This window comes from Chenopodium quinoa, unplaced genomic scaffold, assembly GCF_001683475.1.
Source record: "Chenopodium quinoa cultivar QQ74 unplaced genomic scaffold, ASM168347v1, whole genome shotgun sequence".
NCBI classification, from domain to species: Eukaryota; Viridiplantae; Streptophyta; class Magnoliopsida; order Caryophyllales; family Amaranthaceae; genus Chenopodium; species Chenopodium quinoa.
This window is the reverse complement of record NW_018745410.1, coordinates 2,105,667-2,124,418: the sequence shown is the minus strand read 5'-3', so window position 1 is coordinate 2,124,418 and position 18,752 is coordinate 2,105,667. Positions and strand designations below refer to the sequence as shown.

The 18,752-nt window shown below is 30.7% G+C and overlaps 1 protein-coding gene and 1 long non-coding RNA gene across 2 annotated transcripts; one reads left to right on the top strand and one right to left on the bottom strand.

The window, feature by feature from the left end:
- The first annotated feature begins 195 nt into the window (after window positions 1-195).
- On the top strand, window positions 196-2,899 carry LOC110713191 (protein FAR1-RELATED SEQUENCE 5-like). The gene is made up of 3 exons (XM_021891655.1): window positions 196-208; window positions 1,441-1,497; window positions 2,172-2,899. The coding sequence occupies exons 1-3, from the start codon at window positions 196-198 to the stop codon at window positions 2,897-2,899; spliced, it is 798 nt and encodes a 265-aa protein (XP_021747347.1).
- Window positions 2,900-7,639: 4,740 nt separating this feature from the next.
- On the bottom strand, window positions 7,640-8,490 carry LOC110713257. The gene is made up of 3 exons (XR_002509845.1): window positions 8,454-8,490; window positions 8,303-8,368; window positions 7,640-8,152 (listed from the first exon to the last, which is right to left on the bottom strand). It is a non-coding gene; the product is annotated as an uncharacterized LOC110713257 (long non-coding RNA).
- Between the last annotated feature and the right edge of the window lie 10,262 nt (window positions 8,491-18,752).

Sequence of the window (18,752 nt, the reverse complement as noted above, 5' to 3'; positions counted from 1 at the left end):
CTTGCTACCACAACGCCATGATCCTCACCTCTTTCGCTATTTTTCCATTTGCGTTGCAGTTTACATTTGTAGATCTGTAAAAGTAGAAGAGAAAATTGAGTGTGAAAATAACTATCCCATTCCTCTAGTATTGTTTGTAATAAGTCAAGCTTGTTTATAGCTCAGCTAGCAATTAAAAGAGAGGAAGGAAAGATAATGGGAATATTAGGTAATGTCACAAACAATCCGGTTTACAGTAATATTGAATGACGGGCTGAGACTTCTCTTTCCTTCCTCTTTCAAGATCCATGGCAGCTAACAGAGACGAGATTGACCATCTTCCTCCATTTTAACATTAATCCAACTCTTCAAGCTTCTTTTGCTCCAATTTGGGCAATTTCAATGCTAAATAAGGTGACAAAGAAATTTTCATAATTCTGCTCACTTTCTCTTCTCCTTCCTTGACTTTACAAATATGCATTAATTTTATATAACTCAAAATTAATTTAATCTTTTTTCCCTTTCATTTATATCAATTGTGAGAAAAGATACTATAATAATTATGTTTTTTTCTTCACTTGGTTGAATTGGGGATGGAGAATTCCGAAGTTCACCAAATCAATGACATCTTTTGAACTGTTTTACTTGTAACAAATTAACAGTGATCTGACTAATGACAAGTGGTAAACAAAATAAAAGAAAAGCAATATTATATCCAACAAATAAAGTAAAATGAGCTTAAAGGAAATTGACTTTCCACACAAACAATGGAAAATTAAACCAGTTTTGAATTTTCCCCCAGAAAATGGTTTTCTAACATGTTCATGGAAATCCATTTTCCAATCTCCGTTGTATTTTGTCAAAAACAAACAGCTTCAGTGAAAAACTAGATAGAAAGGATGAAAGAGTTATGTCTTCGTCGTGTGCAATTACTAGATATATAAATGGATCAAATTATGGAGATAATTAAGTTCGTACATTTGGGTCGTCGTTTTGCCATAGCTAGAGGTACTAACAATCTTTGGACTAGTAAAATAGCCCAAAGCCCAATTGGACGGATCCTATAAGGTCACACAAAGGTACAATTTTTACACTAGTTCCCTGTGTAGCTTCCACTACCTGCACCCCCCTCCCCACGACGTCGTTTTGCTGTGTTTCGTCATTTTGATGATTCCTTTTTTTTTTCTTTCCCTTTTAATTTCTGCCATTCTGGCTAGTTTTTTAATTTTCTTTTTTTTTATTTCTTTTCTTTTTACTCAAGCTATATATATATATATATATATATATATATATATATATATATATATATATATATATATATATATATATATCATTTTAAACATTTATTTTCTCTCTCTTCAATTGATTTTGTTCTTATTTTTTCTCTCTCTTCAATTTTATTTCATCTAATTTCTGCGTTTTTTCGTGATGGATGATTCTTCTACTGTTGATTTTGACGAGATTGTGAAGCTGTTCTTCCATCTGGTGTTCCATTGGTTGATTCATTTGTTCATCAATGTGAGCAATTATGATCCTAATTTTTTTTTTTTTGTGTTTATGTTATGCTCTGTTTTATTACTTTATTTTTTTATAATTTCTGGATTTGTTTGTATATTGATGCTCTTTTATTCTGTAATTGATGAATGTTTCCTGTAATTTTGATTTTGTAATAGATTTTGATTTTGTAATTGATTTTGATATCGTAATTTATAATTTCTGCATGTTCATTGTGATTTTGATTATTCATCAACGAATTCTGATTTGTTTGTATTTTGATGTTCAGTATTTCGCTAATAATTTTGATTTGTTTATCGATTTGATTTTTTGCATGTTAAGAATCGGAGTACATTTTAGTACATTTTGTTTTGCTAGATCTTAATTTAAATTGTTTTTATGTTGTAATGTGTTTTAATTTGTTTTGTTTAATTTGTTAAACATTTTAAAGTTTTTTTTATCAAATGAATTATTCTAAATAATCATTTTTATATTATCATTTGTTTTATTGTTTGTTACTGAGTTACTGATATATTTTCATATTGTTCATTTTAAATTGATAAATGATCATTTGTGTACATGATCATTTTTAATTATATTAGATTTTAAATTTATTTATAGTTGATTATTTGTTGTTTTGTTATTGTACATTTTATGCTTTGATGTTGATCATAATTTTATTTCACATATTTATGTAGTGGGAAAAAAGGATGGTATTGTATATCAAGAGGCAGAGAAGTCTGAATTATTGTATAAAGAATTTAAATCTGAAGACGAAGCTTATGAAATGTATAATGAGTACGCTCTTAGGAAGGGTTTTGGAGTTCGAGTTGGGAAGTGTAAGTGGAGAAGAGATGGCTCATTATTGAAGAAACGGTTTCTTTGTGCTAATGAGGGTTATAAGGATGATAAGTGTAGGAATCGTAGGGCTTATGAGAAGCTTGATTGTCGAACTGGTTGTAATGCCTTTATACAGTTTTTTGTTGATCATGATGGTGTTTGGACATGTTCAAGACATGAAATGGTTCATAATCATGATATGATTCCTGTTGAAAAGAGGTATTTAATAAGGTCTCAAAGGAGTGTTAATGATGAACAACTTCGATCTATTTCTACATTGAAAATGAGTGGAGTAAAAGTTGCTGATTCTTTGAGGGCTTTAAAAAAGGAGGTTGGTGGGTCTCCTAACCTTACTTTTACGGCTTCGGATGTGTATAATGCATTATCATGTGATAAAGCTGCCAAACTTGATGGATGTGATAGCAATCAGTTGATTAAGTATTTTGCAAAGAGACATGTAGATGAGGCAGATTTTTATTATGATTTTGAGCAAGATGATAGTGGTGCCTTGGTTAGTTTTTTTTTTTTTGCACGATGGAAGAATGCTCAGAGATTATCATTACTTTGGAGATTTATTGGTCTTTGATACAACATATAAAACTAATAAATATGGAATGATTTGTGCTCCTTTTGTTGGGATGAACCATCATGGTAAAAATGTGATGTTTGGTATGGGTTTTATTCTTAATGAGCGCACTGATTCTTTTGATTGGTTATTTGATACATTTCTTTATTCAATGGGAAAGAAAAGTCCCATTACTATTATGACTGATCAAGCACAAGCCATTGCTGCAGGTATAAGAAACATATTCCCTTCAACTGTCCATCATCGATTATGTGTATGGCATCTTGAGCAAAATTCAAAGAAGCATATTGTAGCATTGAGAGCTTTGGATGGTTTTACAGATTTGTTCAGCTATTTATTGAAATATTGTGAAACCCCTGCTGAGTTTGAGTATTTCTGGAAAAGGTAATATTTTTATATTTTACTCTTTATGTCTATTTGATAATTCTTAAAATATGATCATTTTATTATTCATATATGTACATTACTTGTTTTAATTTGATCATTTGTCATTCTATTATTATATGGAATCTGTACATCTTTATGGTTATTTAAATTTTGTGTTTAAATATGAACATTTATATTTATATAAATGTTCATGCAATTACTTTCTTTATGTTCTTTATTGAAATGATAAATGTTCATTTCTGCTTCACATAATGTTGGTGAAATATAATTGTGCAAATGATGATTGGTTGTGTGATTTGTACAAAATAAAGGAGATGCGGTGTCCAGCTTATTCTAAGAAGTTTTGGTTTGGTGGTATTCTATCTTCTCAACGTAGTGAAACTACTAATAAGTCAGTTTCTCATAGACTTAATAAGACACAAGGTCTATGTGACTTTTACCATGTTTTTCTAGATGTTGTTTCTGAGTGAAGAAGCAAAGAAGGTGGTATAGATTACAATAATTTGAGGGGAAATAGACATTTAGCTTTTGCTAACAGTGGGATCTTAGTTCATGCAAGAACTATATATACTATTCAGGCTTATGTGCTTTTTGAAGAGCAGTTCATCAAAGGTACTGCATATGATCATCGGGATTCTGGTTTGCATTTTCCTGAATATTCGTATCATCTTTGGCATCCTGGGAAGGACATTGTCAAACATGAAGTTGTTTTTAATAAAGAAACACATGCAATCTTTTGCACTTGCATGTTCTTTAGTGAAATTGGTTTGCTTTGCTCTCTTTCTCTACGAGTATATCATTTGCATTGTGTTCGTAAAATTCCACGAGAGTACATAATGAAACGCTGGACAAAGGTTGCTATGTGTAGTCATGGTATTGAAGAACTAACTTTGAGAACTAATGTTGTGGCTACAAGTGTGTGGAGGTCACAAACACTAAGGAAATTTGTGAAGTTGGTAACAAGTTGTCAAAATTCATTGAATGCAAGGGCAGAGGTTGATTGTTATTTTAACCTTTTAAAGGAAAAGGTTGAGAGTGTTTCTGGTGCTATAGATTTTAGTGAGCCTACCGAAGGTATTGAAATTGTTGATCATGAAGTCAAGAATCCACCAAAATCAAGGCCTGCTGGTGAGAGAAATTTTAGGCCAAAGAGTGCCTTAGAGAAAGCATGCAACAAAACAAAGGGTAATTGGAGGAAGAGAAAGGCTATTTATACTCCTTATATACGAGCTAAAGGTCAATATGTTGTTCAGGTATTTATGATCATTTATGTTATCATATATGTTCATTTAATTCATTACATACAACATTATCTTTAGGAATGAACATTTATATAACTATATTTGATTATATATTTCAAACATAATTTTGTTTTTTTTTTTGCTAGGAATTTGATGAGAATGGATTTGCAATTAGTTATGCCAATTCTGTAAATGATCCTACTGACTTAATTGTTCTTGAAAACCCCTTACATCAGGTTTATTTATTTATTTTCTTTATTTTATGAATATTATTATAATTATTTTATAAAAAATAATTTAAAATAATAAATTATAGGTTGTAGATATTCCTTCTAGCTCAAAGGATTCTGATCAAAGTGTTCTAAATGAGGTTGATGAGGTATTTACAAAATTTTTAATAGATGCATTTTGTACTTTCCATTTTATATGTAGATTTTTAACATTTTCAAATTTTTTTTTAAAGGCTACTGGCGAAAGCTCTCTTTAATCCAATATATCTGTTGATCTAGATATTTCTGCTATTGCTAAGGTAATATCATCTTATTTGTTCATTTTGTTTTTAGAAATTGAACATTTAATTGTCTCATAATGTTTAATTTTCTTGTGTAGGAAAAGGATTCACATATATCTACAAATGTTCAAAAAAGGGTTCATTTTGGTTCTGTGAATGATAATGCTGCTAGTAGAGCTCCAAGAGTTCCAATATGTTCTTCTATTCTTCCTTCTATGCAAAAGAATGTTCAAGCCAATGCTAGTGGATATACATCTACAAATGTTTCGAAAAGGGTGCGTGTTGATTCTTTGAATGATCATTACGCTGTTAGGGCTCCAACAGTTCCAAAACATTCTACTGTTCTTCCTTCTACTCAAAAGAATGTTCAAGCTGGTGCTACTTCTTCAAGGGCTAATAATGAGAGTGCTTCTAATGTTACAAGAAATAATGATGTTGGTTCTGGACAGTTTTCTACCAAGTATGATAGATTTTTAGCTTTTTTTTATACTAATGTAGCTAAGAGATTAGCTAATAGTGGTAAATAAGAGAGCTCATCAGTATTTCATACTTGTTTTAAGAATTATATTGTCAGATTATATATCTTTTTTACACCATTATTGATATTAGAATGTGTTTCTACCAAATATTATCAATAGTCCCATTTTTTTATATATATATTTTGAAAATATGTTCTTTTTATTATTTATATATGTACATTATGTGTTCATATTTGATCATTTATCATAGTATTATATATGATTTTATCAACACATGCAACTTTTTATGATATATGATCATTTTGTATTTGTACATTTAATGGTCATATAAATGATCATATTTTAATATGAACATTTATGCTTAAATAAATGAACATTTTATATGTAATTTTTTTATACATGAAATTGATTAAATAGAAATATCCAAATACAAACTTTTTAAAATAATAATGCTGATATGTAAATGAAATTGTCTAAATATGAAATATTGTTTATACATGAAATTGTCTTTACATGAAATATGACTATATTACTACTATTTTTCCAACTTTGTTGCTTTTCTTCTGTTAATCCTAGACTCAGTGTTTTCTTCAAAAAGCATCAGTTCAACTGTGTATTACATCCTCAGTTTCCTTATTTGGTTTAGCTGCGAATAAGAATGAATTATAAGTTAAGAACAATTATATGTTATATAAATGAACATTACATGTTATATAATTGAACATTTGATATACTTACGTTGTTTGCTTTCAAATCACAAATCCATTCTTCATTAGGATCAGTAGTGAAAGTTTCCATATGCTTCATGATGTAGACTCCACAGTTTGTGTAGTTGGCATTGCTACGCCATTTCATTTTTTCCAATACAATTTGATAATCTTCAATGAAACTTGCATCCTCATAACCAATGTGTTTCATGTATGCAACCAATCCTTTTAGCTGTTTTGAACATTTATCAATCAATAAGTGAATATTTATTGATCAGAAAATGAACATTTAAATTACATATAATAAAAATTAGTCATTTATCAAAATGATTGAATAATATTTTAACTTACAATCATTTTTTGTTGGTCAAGATACTTTTGAGGTACTGATACATGTTGTGGTAGCTTTCTATTGTCGATGATATGGATGGTATCCTTCATATGATTGATGCACAACACGAAAAAATGATTGGCAGTTGCTACAGGAAAAAATATCTGAACAAATAATATATTGTTATTGAACATTTAATTTATTAGAATTGAACATGTTATAATATATGTATTGATGTTACCTATTTGTATCCAACAATGCTTTTGATTTTGTACATCTTCAATTCATTGTTTATTCTTTCTATGAATTCCTTACATGTTTTTTCCATTGTTAACCCCTCTCTGCAGACATTATTTGTGCACATAATTTGCTACATTTTTAAACATGTAAACATTAATTAACAAAACCTTTGTTGAGTAATAAATATCTAAAATAATTGAAATAAACTTACATGTGGCATTGTTGAGAAATATATCTTGTTTTTTGTGTTCTTATGATTTAGAATTGTTGCCCATGAATCTATGACACAATTCATAACTTGTACATCATCTCCAAGTGTTTTCATTTCTGCTCTATTTATGTTATTTAATCCATCATGATATAAAAGTGCACTGCAAATGAACATTAAGCAATGTGTAAATGAGTAATTTCTCAAAAACTTATAAAAGTTTATGTATTATGAATAAGTTACCTTTCATCTTCTCCACTATAAGCAAAGTCACATACAAGTTGATTCATTTTTTGCTCATCTTTAAAAAGATCTTTGTATTTGACCATATATGGAGATTAGCTAAATGCAAGAGGAAAAGTTTGGGATTGACGCTGTGGCCTCTTTGATGAACTGAACATATTATGAACCAAATATTATCATATATGTATGTACAAATGAACATTTAAAATAATTAGAAAATTAAGTATTGTAATTTATACCTTTCATCTATCTTCTTTTCTGGTTGTGTTTCATTTGACTTCTCAATGACTTTTTTTATATTTTCTTCCCTGAACAAAAAGTAATTTATATATGAACATATTGGTTCCCACAAATGTTAATTTATTTGTTGAGCAAGATATGTAATATCTTTACCTTTTGCCAGTCTCTGAGGAAGATGAATCTTTCTTCTTTTTCTTCATTTCAAGCAGGGCTCCTAATCCAATCTCATGTATCTCTAATTTATGTTCTGCACTCATTTGCTTTATCCATTGCATCAACTTCACATGGCCCCCTCTTGTTGATGCTTTCTATTCTTGAAACTATTCTTCATCAATTTCTTCAACTTCATCTGCCTCAATTATTTCAGTTTTTGCGTTCCTTTTTTCTTATCTTCACCTTCTGACTTATACACAACCAACTCTTGCACCTTCTTCTCAGCCTTTGGCTTCACCACGTTCTCCTCCTTCTTTGCTTTTTTCTTCTTTGGCTTAATTTCAACCTCCTCCTCCTCATCCTCCAATTCATCATCTTCCTCACTAACAGGTTCTTTTTCAGCTTTATAGACAGATTCTTCACTGTCATCACCACTGTCAAAAGGATCTTGAGATGGTTCATCAGATGGCACTTCTTGAATTTTTTTTCTTTTTCCAACATTTTTCTTGGCAGCTGAAAATTGACATGAATATAAAAGTCATCATATATGATTATCCATGTATTTAAATGAAATTTAATCAAATGACAAAATGAACAATATAGTTTTTATATATGATCATTCTATACATTGAAATTGAACTTTTATCACAAATCATTGTATACCTGCTTTTCTTTTGCCAGCAACCTTAAAAGTTTTTTGCAATTGTCCTGCAGGTCTCTTTTTTCCACCTATATAATTTTAAAGTTTTATATATTACATACAAATATTAAATTAATTAAAACATAACAAACTTTTAATCAATTGAACATATACCCTTTTTTCCTTGTTGTTCCACAACTTTCTCAGCAGGAGCACCAGCCATTTTTCTAATAGGTGCTTGAACATATTCAGCAGGGGCACCTGCCATTTGTTTTATTGGAGTAGGTGTTGTAGATTTCCTTGGAGAAATTCTTCTTTCCACACCTTTTTTTTGTGGATACTTCAGCAGGATCAGCAGTTGCCTCCTTTTGGCCTTCATTAGCAGATTCATCTAACAAAACATCTATTGTGTTTTTAAACTTTTTGTTAGTAAAGATAAATATTTTCTATTTAACATTAAATACAAAAGTATTATGTTTACCTTGGCTTCTTGTAACTCTTGTACTTGGCACTATAGGGGTTTTATTTTTGTTTTTTCTTGCTATTGTTTTTTCTTGCTGATAAATTGTAAATGATCATTTATGGAAAAGAATGTAAAATGTTTATTATTTACAATATAATTGAACATTTTACCTTTAGTTTCTTTCTGGGTTGCCTTTGGCATATCTTCCTTTTTCCCTGCTATACATATTTTATCATTGAAATAAATTAACTTTCTTGAACATTATATATTATGCAGATCCAAAATGAACTTTATATGTAATAAATATGTACATTTTAAAATTTTACCTTTCAGATCTGTTGTCTTTTGAGAAACATCTTTCACAGATTTCTCTATAGGGATTTTCTCATTTTCTGGCCCTTTATTCCCTTCTCCTAGTATAAAATTATATTAGGGAAATTTGAAATTTATGCAGATTAAAAATGAACATTAAATATAATGCAGATTAAAAATGAACATTTTATCTAATAAATATGTACATTTTACATTTTTTACCTTTTTGCATATCTGACTTTTGAAAAACATTTTCCACAATATTCTTTTCAGTGTTTTTGTCTACTTCTTGCCTCTTTTCCTCTTGTGCTTCTAAGAGAATTATTTCAGTCAAAATTGAAATTGATTAATCTTGTTGAACATTACAATAATTTATCATATATATCAAAAATGAACATTTTATGAAATAAATATGTACATTTTAACTTTTTACCTTTCAGCTCTTTCTTTTCAGGGCTTTTTTCTTTTTCAGGAATATTCTTCTTTACAGAATCTTTTTTCTTCTGTTTTTCTTTACCTGCAAAATGAATATGATTATTATAACTGATATATATAAACATTAAACAAAATGTTCAATATATGTGAACATTTACCTTTGTTAAATTTCTTGTACAACTCTTCCCTTCTTTTGAGATTTTTCATGATTCTCAATGTTGATTCATCGTACTTCCTGTAATTGTGAGATAGTGTTATGAAATTTTTTTATATAACATTATTTATTTTATTTTATTTAGTTATTCAAATTTGAACATACTTTGGGTTTTCTTCTATGTCTATATGTACTTGTTGCATCTTCTCCTTTAAAGTTGTTATTTTTGGCTTCTTTTGATCATCATTTTTGGTTTTTCTGATAATTTATTAAAAACATACATGAATATATAATTTTGACTAATTAATTATAAAATGAACATTTAGTCTATAAAAAAATGAACATAAAGTCTATATAAAATGAACATTTAATATTTCTTACTTTGGCCCAGTAGTTATCTTTTCTGTATTGCTTTTCCCCTCTGATTCAACTCCTTTTACCTTGCTGAAATCAATATTAGGTAATACTTATAATAAAAAAGCACATAAATGGTACACAAAATGGACATTTATCTATGATAAAATGAACATTTTTTATTAATACCTTTGATCAACATTATCTTTGTCCTTTTCAGATGGAATTGTATCCTGTTTTTGCTCCACATTTTTTTCACTGAATATTGAATATATTTATTAATTCTAATTTGTTAAAAAAAAATGAACAAGTATCATATGTAAAATGAATATTTTTTAATACAAAAGTTAGCATTAGCACACCATTGATCCCTACTCTCTTGTGCAGATTGATTTCCAATCTCATTTTGAGTAGCAGAGACATTCTCAGTTTGTTCACTAAAAAAATTAGGATTATTTTATATAATATGACATTGAAGTATAAATAATTTATATTATGAAGTAGAGCACTAGTTATTTTGGTATAAAGTTTTTATACCTCATTTGTTGATTTGTCTCTGGTGGTCTTGATTTTGACATAATAAATTTCACTCGAACCTTTTTTTGCACTAAAATTTTAAGAATTACCTAATAAGTTTGATATATATACACAATGTAGAATTATTGCATATAAAAACAACTATTTAATACATATAAACTTACTTGTTTAGAGTGTATCTTTGATAACTACTACCAAATTCATTTTGTTCAATAACTTTCTTTAGAGTTAATGGTTCAGATTTTCCATCTTTTAATTGAAGCAAGTGTATCTCTCTAAACGGTACATCACTACAATATAAATTAATTACATCGTATTAGTTTGAAGGCATACAACTGAAATGATTATTATCATATTTCTATATGTGCATGGAGTTTCAATTAAATGTGCATTTAAGCCCCAATGAATATTCAAAGAACAAATATAAATCAAACTATATCTATAAATGAACATTATGAGTATCAAATATGATCATATATGATTATATGATTATATAACTAAGATCGTGATAACATTATAAATAATCAAATCCAAATAACATATTAAACAATTATAAAACCATATGATCAGATACAAATAGTATATTCAAAATGAACATAATATATTATGTAAATGATTATATACCTTGGTATTGGAGACATTTTTAGATCTGTACCACTTGACTTTTCAATTTCTTTTAAAAGTTCAGGATCTACAATTGGACTTTTTTCGCGCTTTTTTTTCAATTTATCTAGAGGTATTTCATCATCATCTCTGTTTTTTAATTAATTGTTAAAATCGCACTATCATTGCAAGGAATTTAACAAAAATTATTATTCACACATAAAATCGCAAGAAATTGAACTAAATTAGGGTTCATACATTTCTTCAGTATTTTTCTCCGAATTACTCCGTTCTGAAGTGTTCTTCTGTAAAATGTTCTTCTCTGAAATGTTCTTCTGCAAACTAACACTACAATCCCAATAAATTGAACATAAATTAGGTTTCATACTTAAATCGCACTATAATCGCAAGAAAATGAACAAAATTAACTATATTACTTACTCTTGTTCCGATTTTGCAGTTTCAACTTCAATGTTCTTCTGTGAAGTCTCCTTTTGCGAAAAGTGATTCTTGCGATCTCAAAGGCATGCAAACAAAATATTCAATTTGCTCCAACCTATTATTAAGCTAAATTGGTTGAATATTAATGCAACACATTATTCTAAAATATTTGTGATCACTTGAATTAAATAACAAGATTAAAAAGGATTCTAAGCCGGTTGTCCAAATTATCTTATTAGGCGTGATTTTCAATTACATATTCCCTTTAAACATGCAATATGGTGATCAATAAATATAATAAAATAAACATTAACATTGGAAGAAATTTAACCATAATAGAGTTAGTCAAATCAAATATAAAATAACCTAATCATGATATTAGCAATATAAAATAAAATAACAGTAATTAATTTAATTTATTACTTACATTCAGCATGTTCCTTTAAATTGCTACATCATGAATAAACTATTAGTAACTTCAATAAAAAAATATAAAGTAAATGAAAATTAAATTAAATAAAAAGTAGAGTTGATTTGGTCCAAACCCTCAGTTATTTGTACCTTTCACGCCTTGGTTTAAGGACGAAACCTCGGGTTAAGTATAGACTCCTTGGAGTGCTTAGGGGAATTGTTTTGGAAGAATAAGGAGGCTAGAAATTAGGTTAAAGAGGGAGAAGATAATGATTTTTGGTGTAAGGTGAGAGAGAATGATTATTGGTGCCCCGAACTGCAGAAAGGGGGGGGGGGTCCTATTTATAGGGAAAATGAGCAGAGGGAACACGCGGAACCCTAAAAAATAATACCGTGTCACGGCAAAGAGCACCGTGACACGGTGACAAGCACCGTCAGACGGGGGAAGATCCCATGACACGGGGAAAAACTGACGCGGGAAATAATTAGGTTACGGGAAGTGAAAACGCGTTTAGGGATTACGCGGAGAAAACACGGAGCAATCCCGTGGCACGGGATGTGCACCATGACACGGGAAGAAATGTCGTGACACGACATTGTCCACCATGGCACAGTGCAGTATGCCGTGTCACGGTGTAAAAAGTACGCGGAAATTACACGGAATATCCCCGTGTCACGGAATGGGCACCGTGACACGGGAAATTGCACCATGACACGGTGCAAAATCCCGTGACACAGGAGAAAATTGTGCAGAATTAAAAAAATGGGCACCGTGTCAGGGAATAAGCCCCGTGACACGTCAGCTTTTGCCGCGTCGCGGCATTTTTGCTGCTGCGCGGTAATTTTAGTTTTTTACCCGTTTTTAAAATAATCATAACTTTTGATCCGTAACTCGGAATAAGGAATATAATATATCATTGGAAATATTATCAAGTATAATTTTCAACCCGATTGAAATCAAGTCAAAATGATATTTAGATTTTAATATATGGCCGTTTTAGTGGAAGGGTGTCGGTTTTAGGCCGAGTTTAGTGTTTTGCTCATATCTTTTTCGTTATAGCTCGGAATTGAGCTTATGATATATGGTTGGAAAGCTTATTTAAAGGCCTATCCAACAAAATAATAATTGGATCAAAATTGTATATCCATAAAATCAGTTTCTCTCAGTTTTGCGATGTGGACACGAAAAGTGGAAAATAGGTTATGGTTTAGGGAAATGAGCTAGAAATTGGATTGGTTCATGAAATATATTGGATATAACATGGATTTAAGCACTCCAAATATTAAATACTCAACTCGACCAATAATGGCGGTGAAAGGTGTTCAATAACGAGTTTAGTTTTGGGGAGACATTTTTAGGTGTCTACACACCCTAACCCTATTTTTCGAATTTTTCAAAATTTATAGCCCTAAAATATGATTTTTGTGCTTGATTTTGATTTAATTCGATTTATTTTATGATTCATAATTTTAATCGGATTGATTTATGCATAAAAGTGTTTCATGTATGATGATCAATTTAATTTTAAAAGTTAGAATTAAATTGGGATTAATTTTATGAAGAACCCTAATTTTAAGATTGAATGATGATTTAATTTTAAATTTTTGGATTGATTTAATTTAATTTTAATAAATGTTATTTTAATTAAATTAAGAACACAAAAAAAAATCTTATTTTGGTCGGCAACCGCGACTGGGTGGCGCAGCCACGGCGGCTGCCGACCAGGTGGTGGTCCAAGAGGGAGGGAAGGGGAAGGCGGAGGTCGGGGTGGCTGTGGGCAGCAGCGTGCAAGTGTTGCACGGCTGCTGCCACGGCTGCCAGAGCAGATGCCTGCTGCTGCCTTGCGACAGTGGCTGCTGTTATGGCAGCCAGCCACCGTGGCTAGCTTCGGCTAGCCAACCACGATGGCCGGTGGTGGTGGCTTGCGGTATTTCAAAAAAAAATTAAATTATCTTATTTTAAAATTATTTCAAGATAATTGTGAATTATTTTTGGATAAAATTAGTTTTATTTTGGATAAGTTAAAATATTTTGAAAATATGATCTTTTATTTTAATAGATAAAATTGGTTTTATTTGGATAAAATCTTTTATTTTAGGATAAAATCAAATATTCAAAAGTTGTTATATTTGATATTATCCATATTTAAAGTTGTTAAATTGATAATTATCCTAATTAAAGTGGTTAATTTTGGATAAGATTGACTAGGATATTCTGAGCATATTCCGAAAGGATAATAATTGATTTAAATAATGTGATTATCCCATAATTAGATTAGGATATAATTGATTTTAAAGTTATTTGATTGGCGAGTAATTAGGATAGAATCTCCTAAATTTGTTAGGATAATCATGAAGGATTAAATATGATTTATCTTTCTAGATTAAAATATGATTTGATTCTATCTCATGACTAAATTAAATATATGATATTTATAAACGGTCATGAATAATATATGATATTATCTAATTATGATTAAAATACAAGATATTTTAGGAAATGCGTTGACTTTATTATGAACATTCGATGTTGTAGTTTAGACAAGCATGTTGAGTGATTTATTATATGGCACTTTTATAATATATGATATTATGTTGCTATATATAGACTAGTATGGCCCATAGATTCTTAAATACGATCTGCGCATCGTGAAGTATTTTTGTAATCTAAATACGGTCTGCGTACCGTTAAGTATTTTTGTAACTTTTATTTAAAGTAAATAGAATAGTTATTTGAATAGTGTTAGTCCAAAGAAGCCCATGAAGTGAAGGCCCAAAGGAGCAAGGTGGATGGAGATCCATGACGATTCAAGTGAGAGCTTTTTCATTTCTAGTTTTCTTAGGATTAAGGGGCCATACTATGTCATGATATATTGCATTAGTAGATTATGCATGTTAGATTTTAATTATGTTGATTGATGATGCGCTAGAGTTCACTAAATAATCACAACATAATAAATCTAGGTCCCAGTAATATTGAGATTGTTTTTCCAATTAAAAACCCGATGAAACCTTTGATATTTATGATGGGTCATGCCAAAGCTGGGTGTCATATTATATCTTAGGGGAGTGGGGGTAAAACAAATTTTACACTTTTAATTGGTTATGCTCAACAAGGTTACCTAAAGAGTTTAGAACCTTGAAGCAAAGGGAAATAATTAAACATGTGATGATTAATTATTCAACCAAGAGTTACAAGAGTTGTAATTAGTAAAGAGTTTACTCACCTTGAAAATATAATGGTTGATGGTATGGCCAAAGTCCGGTCAATTATTGCACAAATAAAGGATCTTGGAATCACTTAAATTCAATTGGAATCAATTAATTATTGAATAAAGTGTTTTAAAGTTACTAAATGAATGCGTTTATGGTACTTTAATTTTAAATTAAACATAATTATTAAACTTTGCCTTATTTTGACATAGATGGGTAGCCGTAATCACAATGACAACAACGTTTACAACCTTCGACCATTCCTTGAGAAGGATAGGTTGACAGGGGATAACTTTTCCACTTGGGAAAGAACGCTAAGACTTGTTCTGAAATCTGAGGGTAAAGAGGATATCATTGACACCCCATTGCCAGGACCTCTGCCAGAAAATCCAACTGCTGCAGAGATCAAGAAGCACAAGGAAGCTCATGGCAGGGCTATACCTATCACTTGCTTAATGATTGCTACCATGGAGCCTAGTCTTCAAAAGCATTTTGAGGACCAGGATGCCTATTCAATCATGCAAGAACTCAAAGTTTTGTTTAAGAAACAATCTAGAGTTGAAAGGTATGAGCTCCATCGTGAGATTCTGGATTGTAGGATGGAGAAGGGAGCCACAGTTCATGATCATGTTTTCAAAATGATCGGCCTAATTCAAAGTATGGAGAAACTGGGGCACCCATATAGTGATGATTTGGCAACAGACATCATTCTCTATTCACTACCAGAAAGTTTCAACCAGTTTATCATGAATTTTAACATGACTGCCACTGCAAAGACTATGAATCAATTGCATGCAATGCTGGTTAGTGCTGAGAAACAATTCCCTAAGGAACCTAAGAAGGAAGTTCTTATGATTCAAAAGGGAAAGGGGTTCAAGAAGAAGGGGCAAAAGGCTAGTGCTAAGAGCAAGGACAAGCAAGTTGCCAAGGCTCCTAAAAAGCCTAAGACGACTCCAAAGCCCAAGGCTGCAAGTGAAAGTGAATGCTTTTACTACAAGAAGAAGGGGCATTGGAAGCGAAATTGCCAGAAATACCATGACTTCCTCAAGAAGAATGGATCATCAACCTCAGGTATAATGTTATAAACATTTTAACTTTCACTTAGGTATGAGATACCAAGTTGTAGTGCTTAACATAGTGACGTTGCGCAGGAACTGCAAACAAGTGAAGCTAGCATGGAAATGGAGCTTGAAGGTGCACTAGAAGCATTTGAGTGGCCAGAGATAGCTTCATAGTTTTAAATTTTTGATTATTTTATCATGATTTTAGAACAATTTCCAGTTTTGATGAGACAATATTTCGGTTTTCTTGTTTTAAATACTGAATTTGGTTTACTTGGCTTGGACAAGTGTTGATCCATGACCAAGGTAATAAATTGTTTTCATTTTGTTAGACATGAGTTAATTTTGTTTTATGACATTGATATAAGTAGATCACAAAATAATTTAGATGATTTAAAGTACACTTACTTATAACAAAGTAAGGTTGGGTCACATAAACCATTTGCACATCCAAAGTTTTGGATGGACTCTCATTCTTATATGATTATGAATCACTTGAGAATTAGAAATCATGCTTGATAAGTTAAGATGACCAAGATGCCTTTTAGTAGAAAGGGTAAAAGAAGCTAAAATGACCTTTTGGAACTCATACATATGATGTATGTGAACCAATAAGTTCAAAATTAGCAATGAGATTTAACTATTTCATTGCTTTTACTAACGATTTAAGTAAATATGTCGATAATTACTTAATGAAGTAAAGCTTGGAATAATTGAAAAGTTCAAAATTCCAAAAATGAAATGTAAAATCAGTTTGAGATAAACAATTTAACACCACAATATGATTGTTGTGATAAATATTTAACTCAAAAAGAAATGATCATCTAAAGGGAATTGTTGAATTAATTCACAATCCAGAAACATTACAATTGAAGTGTATGTTTATAAAGAAGGAATCAAACTTTGCTTGTCATTGTTCGATCCAAGATTTAATGATTTACAAATATCACTTTGAGGATATACATTACAACAACAATTGCAAATATACTAAATAGGAAACTTAACCAAAGTAGAAGAAAAGATGTCATAAGAGTTATGATTTGGAAATGTTCCAAAAGTTATCTTTTCTAAACAGGATTAAGGGTTATGAAATCAATGTAAAATGTTTACTAAGATGACATAATGCGCCCTAAATCAGAAAAGTAGTTCTTCATGGGTTTTCTCATGGAAACTAAGAGGTATTATTCCTACAATCGCGTAGAAACAAAGTGTTTGTTACTCGCGATAGTGTCTTTATAGAAAGAATGTCTTCCTACAAAGCCAAGTGGGAGTCAAGTTATATCTCGATAAGATTCGAGACGAGCAACAAATGGATGTGGATAACACTGCATCAGAGACGAAGGCATATGAAATCAGTTAATTTGATAAAACATGTGTCGAAGCAAGCTAATTCAACTAGCGAGGCTTCTATCGTCCCACTAGAATGAAAGACTTCAAAGGGTTGAAGAGAATAATTCTATTGTCGCTCATACCTATCGTAGGTTACTTGGGATAAAAAACAAACAGTTTGTTGAAATTATGAGAAAAAGTGGATTCTAAAATTTTCCTATTGGAATGGTTAGAATCCATGGCCTACAAGCAAGATTTGGATAAGTGCCAACTCAGTAAATGGATTAAAGCCATGAAATCCAGTATGGACTCCATGTTTGTAAAGATGTGTTAGTCCATAATAGTCTTACAAATAGGGTCAAACCTATTAGTTGGGTAAGCCTATTCGGATTATTCTAGTTATGGATATCAAAATCACCTACATGAAATGTTCTTGATGGTGAACATGTATATGATACAACCTAAGAGTTTGAAATCCAGAAATTCCTAGAAAGTTTTGCATACTTCAGAAATTCATTTATGGATTGAAGTAAGCATCAGGGAGTTGGAACATTCGTTTTGATTAGGCAATCAAACAGTTTGATTTCCTTAGTAGAACGAAAAGGAACCTTGTAGAGACAAGAAGTTTAGTGGGAGTAATTGGTCTTCTTAGTCTAGTATGTAGTTGACATACAGTTCATATGAAATGATATATCAATGCTTGAATAAGTCAAGCAGTGGTTAGAAAGATTGTTTCAATATGATAGACTTAGGAGATGTTGAGTACATATTGGTAATTAAGATCCATGAAGTGAATCTTGAAGAATGATTGGAATGAATCGAGAGACTTATGTTGATAAGGATTTTGACAAGTTCATGAAACAAGACTCTAAGATAGGATATCTTCCCATGTTTCATGGTAATACACTCAGTAAGACTCAGTGCCTTCAAAAGCTAATAGAGTTGAGTTGTATGGATAATGTACCTTATGCTTCTGCAAAAGGATTCATTATATGTGCCATAAAATGTACAAAGCAAAATGTTGCATATGACTTGTGCATGTGTAGCAGGTTTCAAGCAAATTCAGAATAAGCATACGGAGAATTACCAAGAACAGATCCTTGAGTACTTAAGAAGCACTAAAAGGAATTCTTCTAGCTATTGTGTTAAATGGTAATTTA

What these genes read in the sequence shown, in the direction of transcription:
- LOC110713191 (XM_021891655.1), top strand. An exon ending in TGATTCATTTGTTCATCAAT is followed by an intron (nt 1,498 to 2,171) that starts GTGAGCAATTAT and finishes ATATTTATGTAG; the next exon opens with TGGGAAAAAAGGATGGTATT.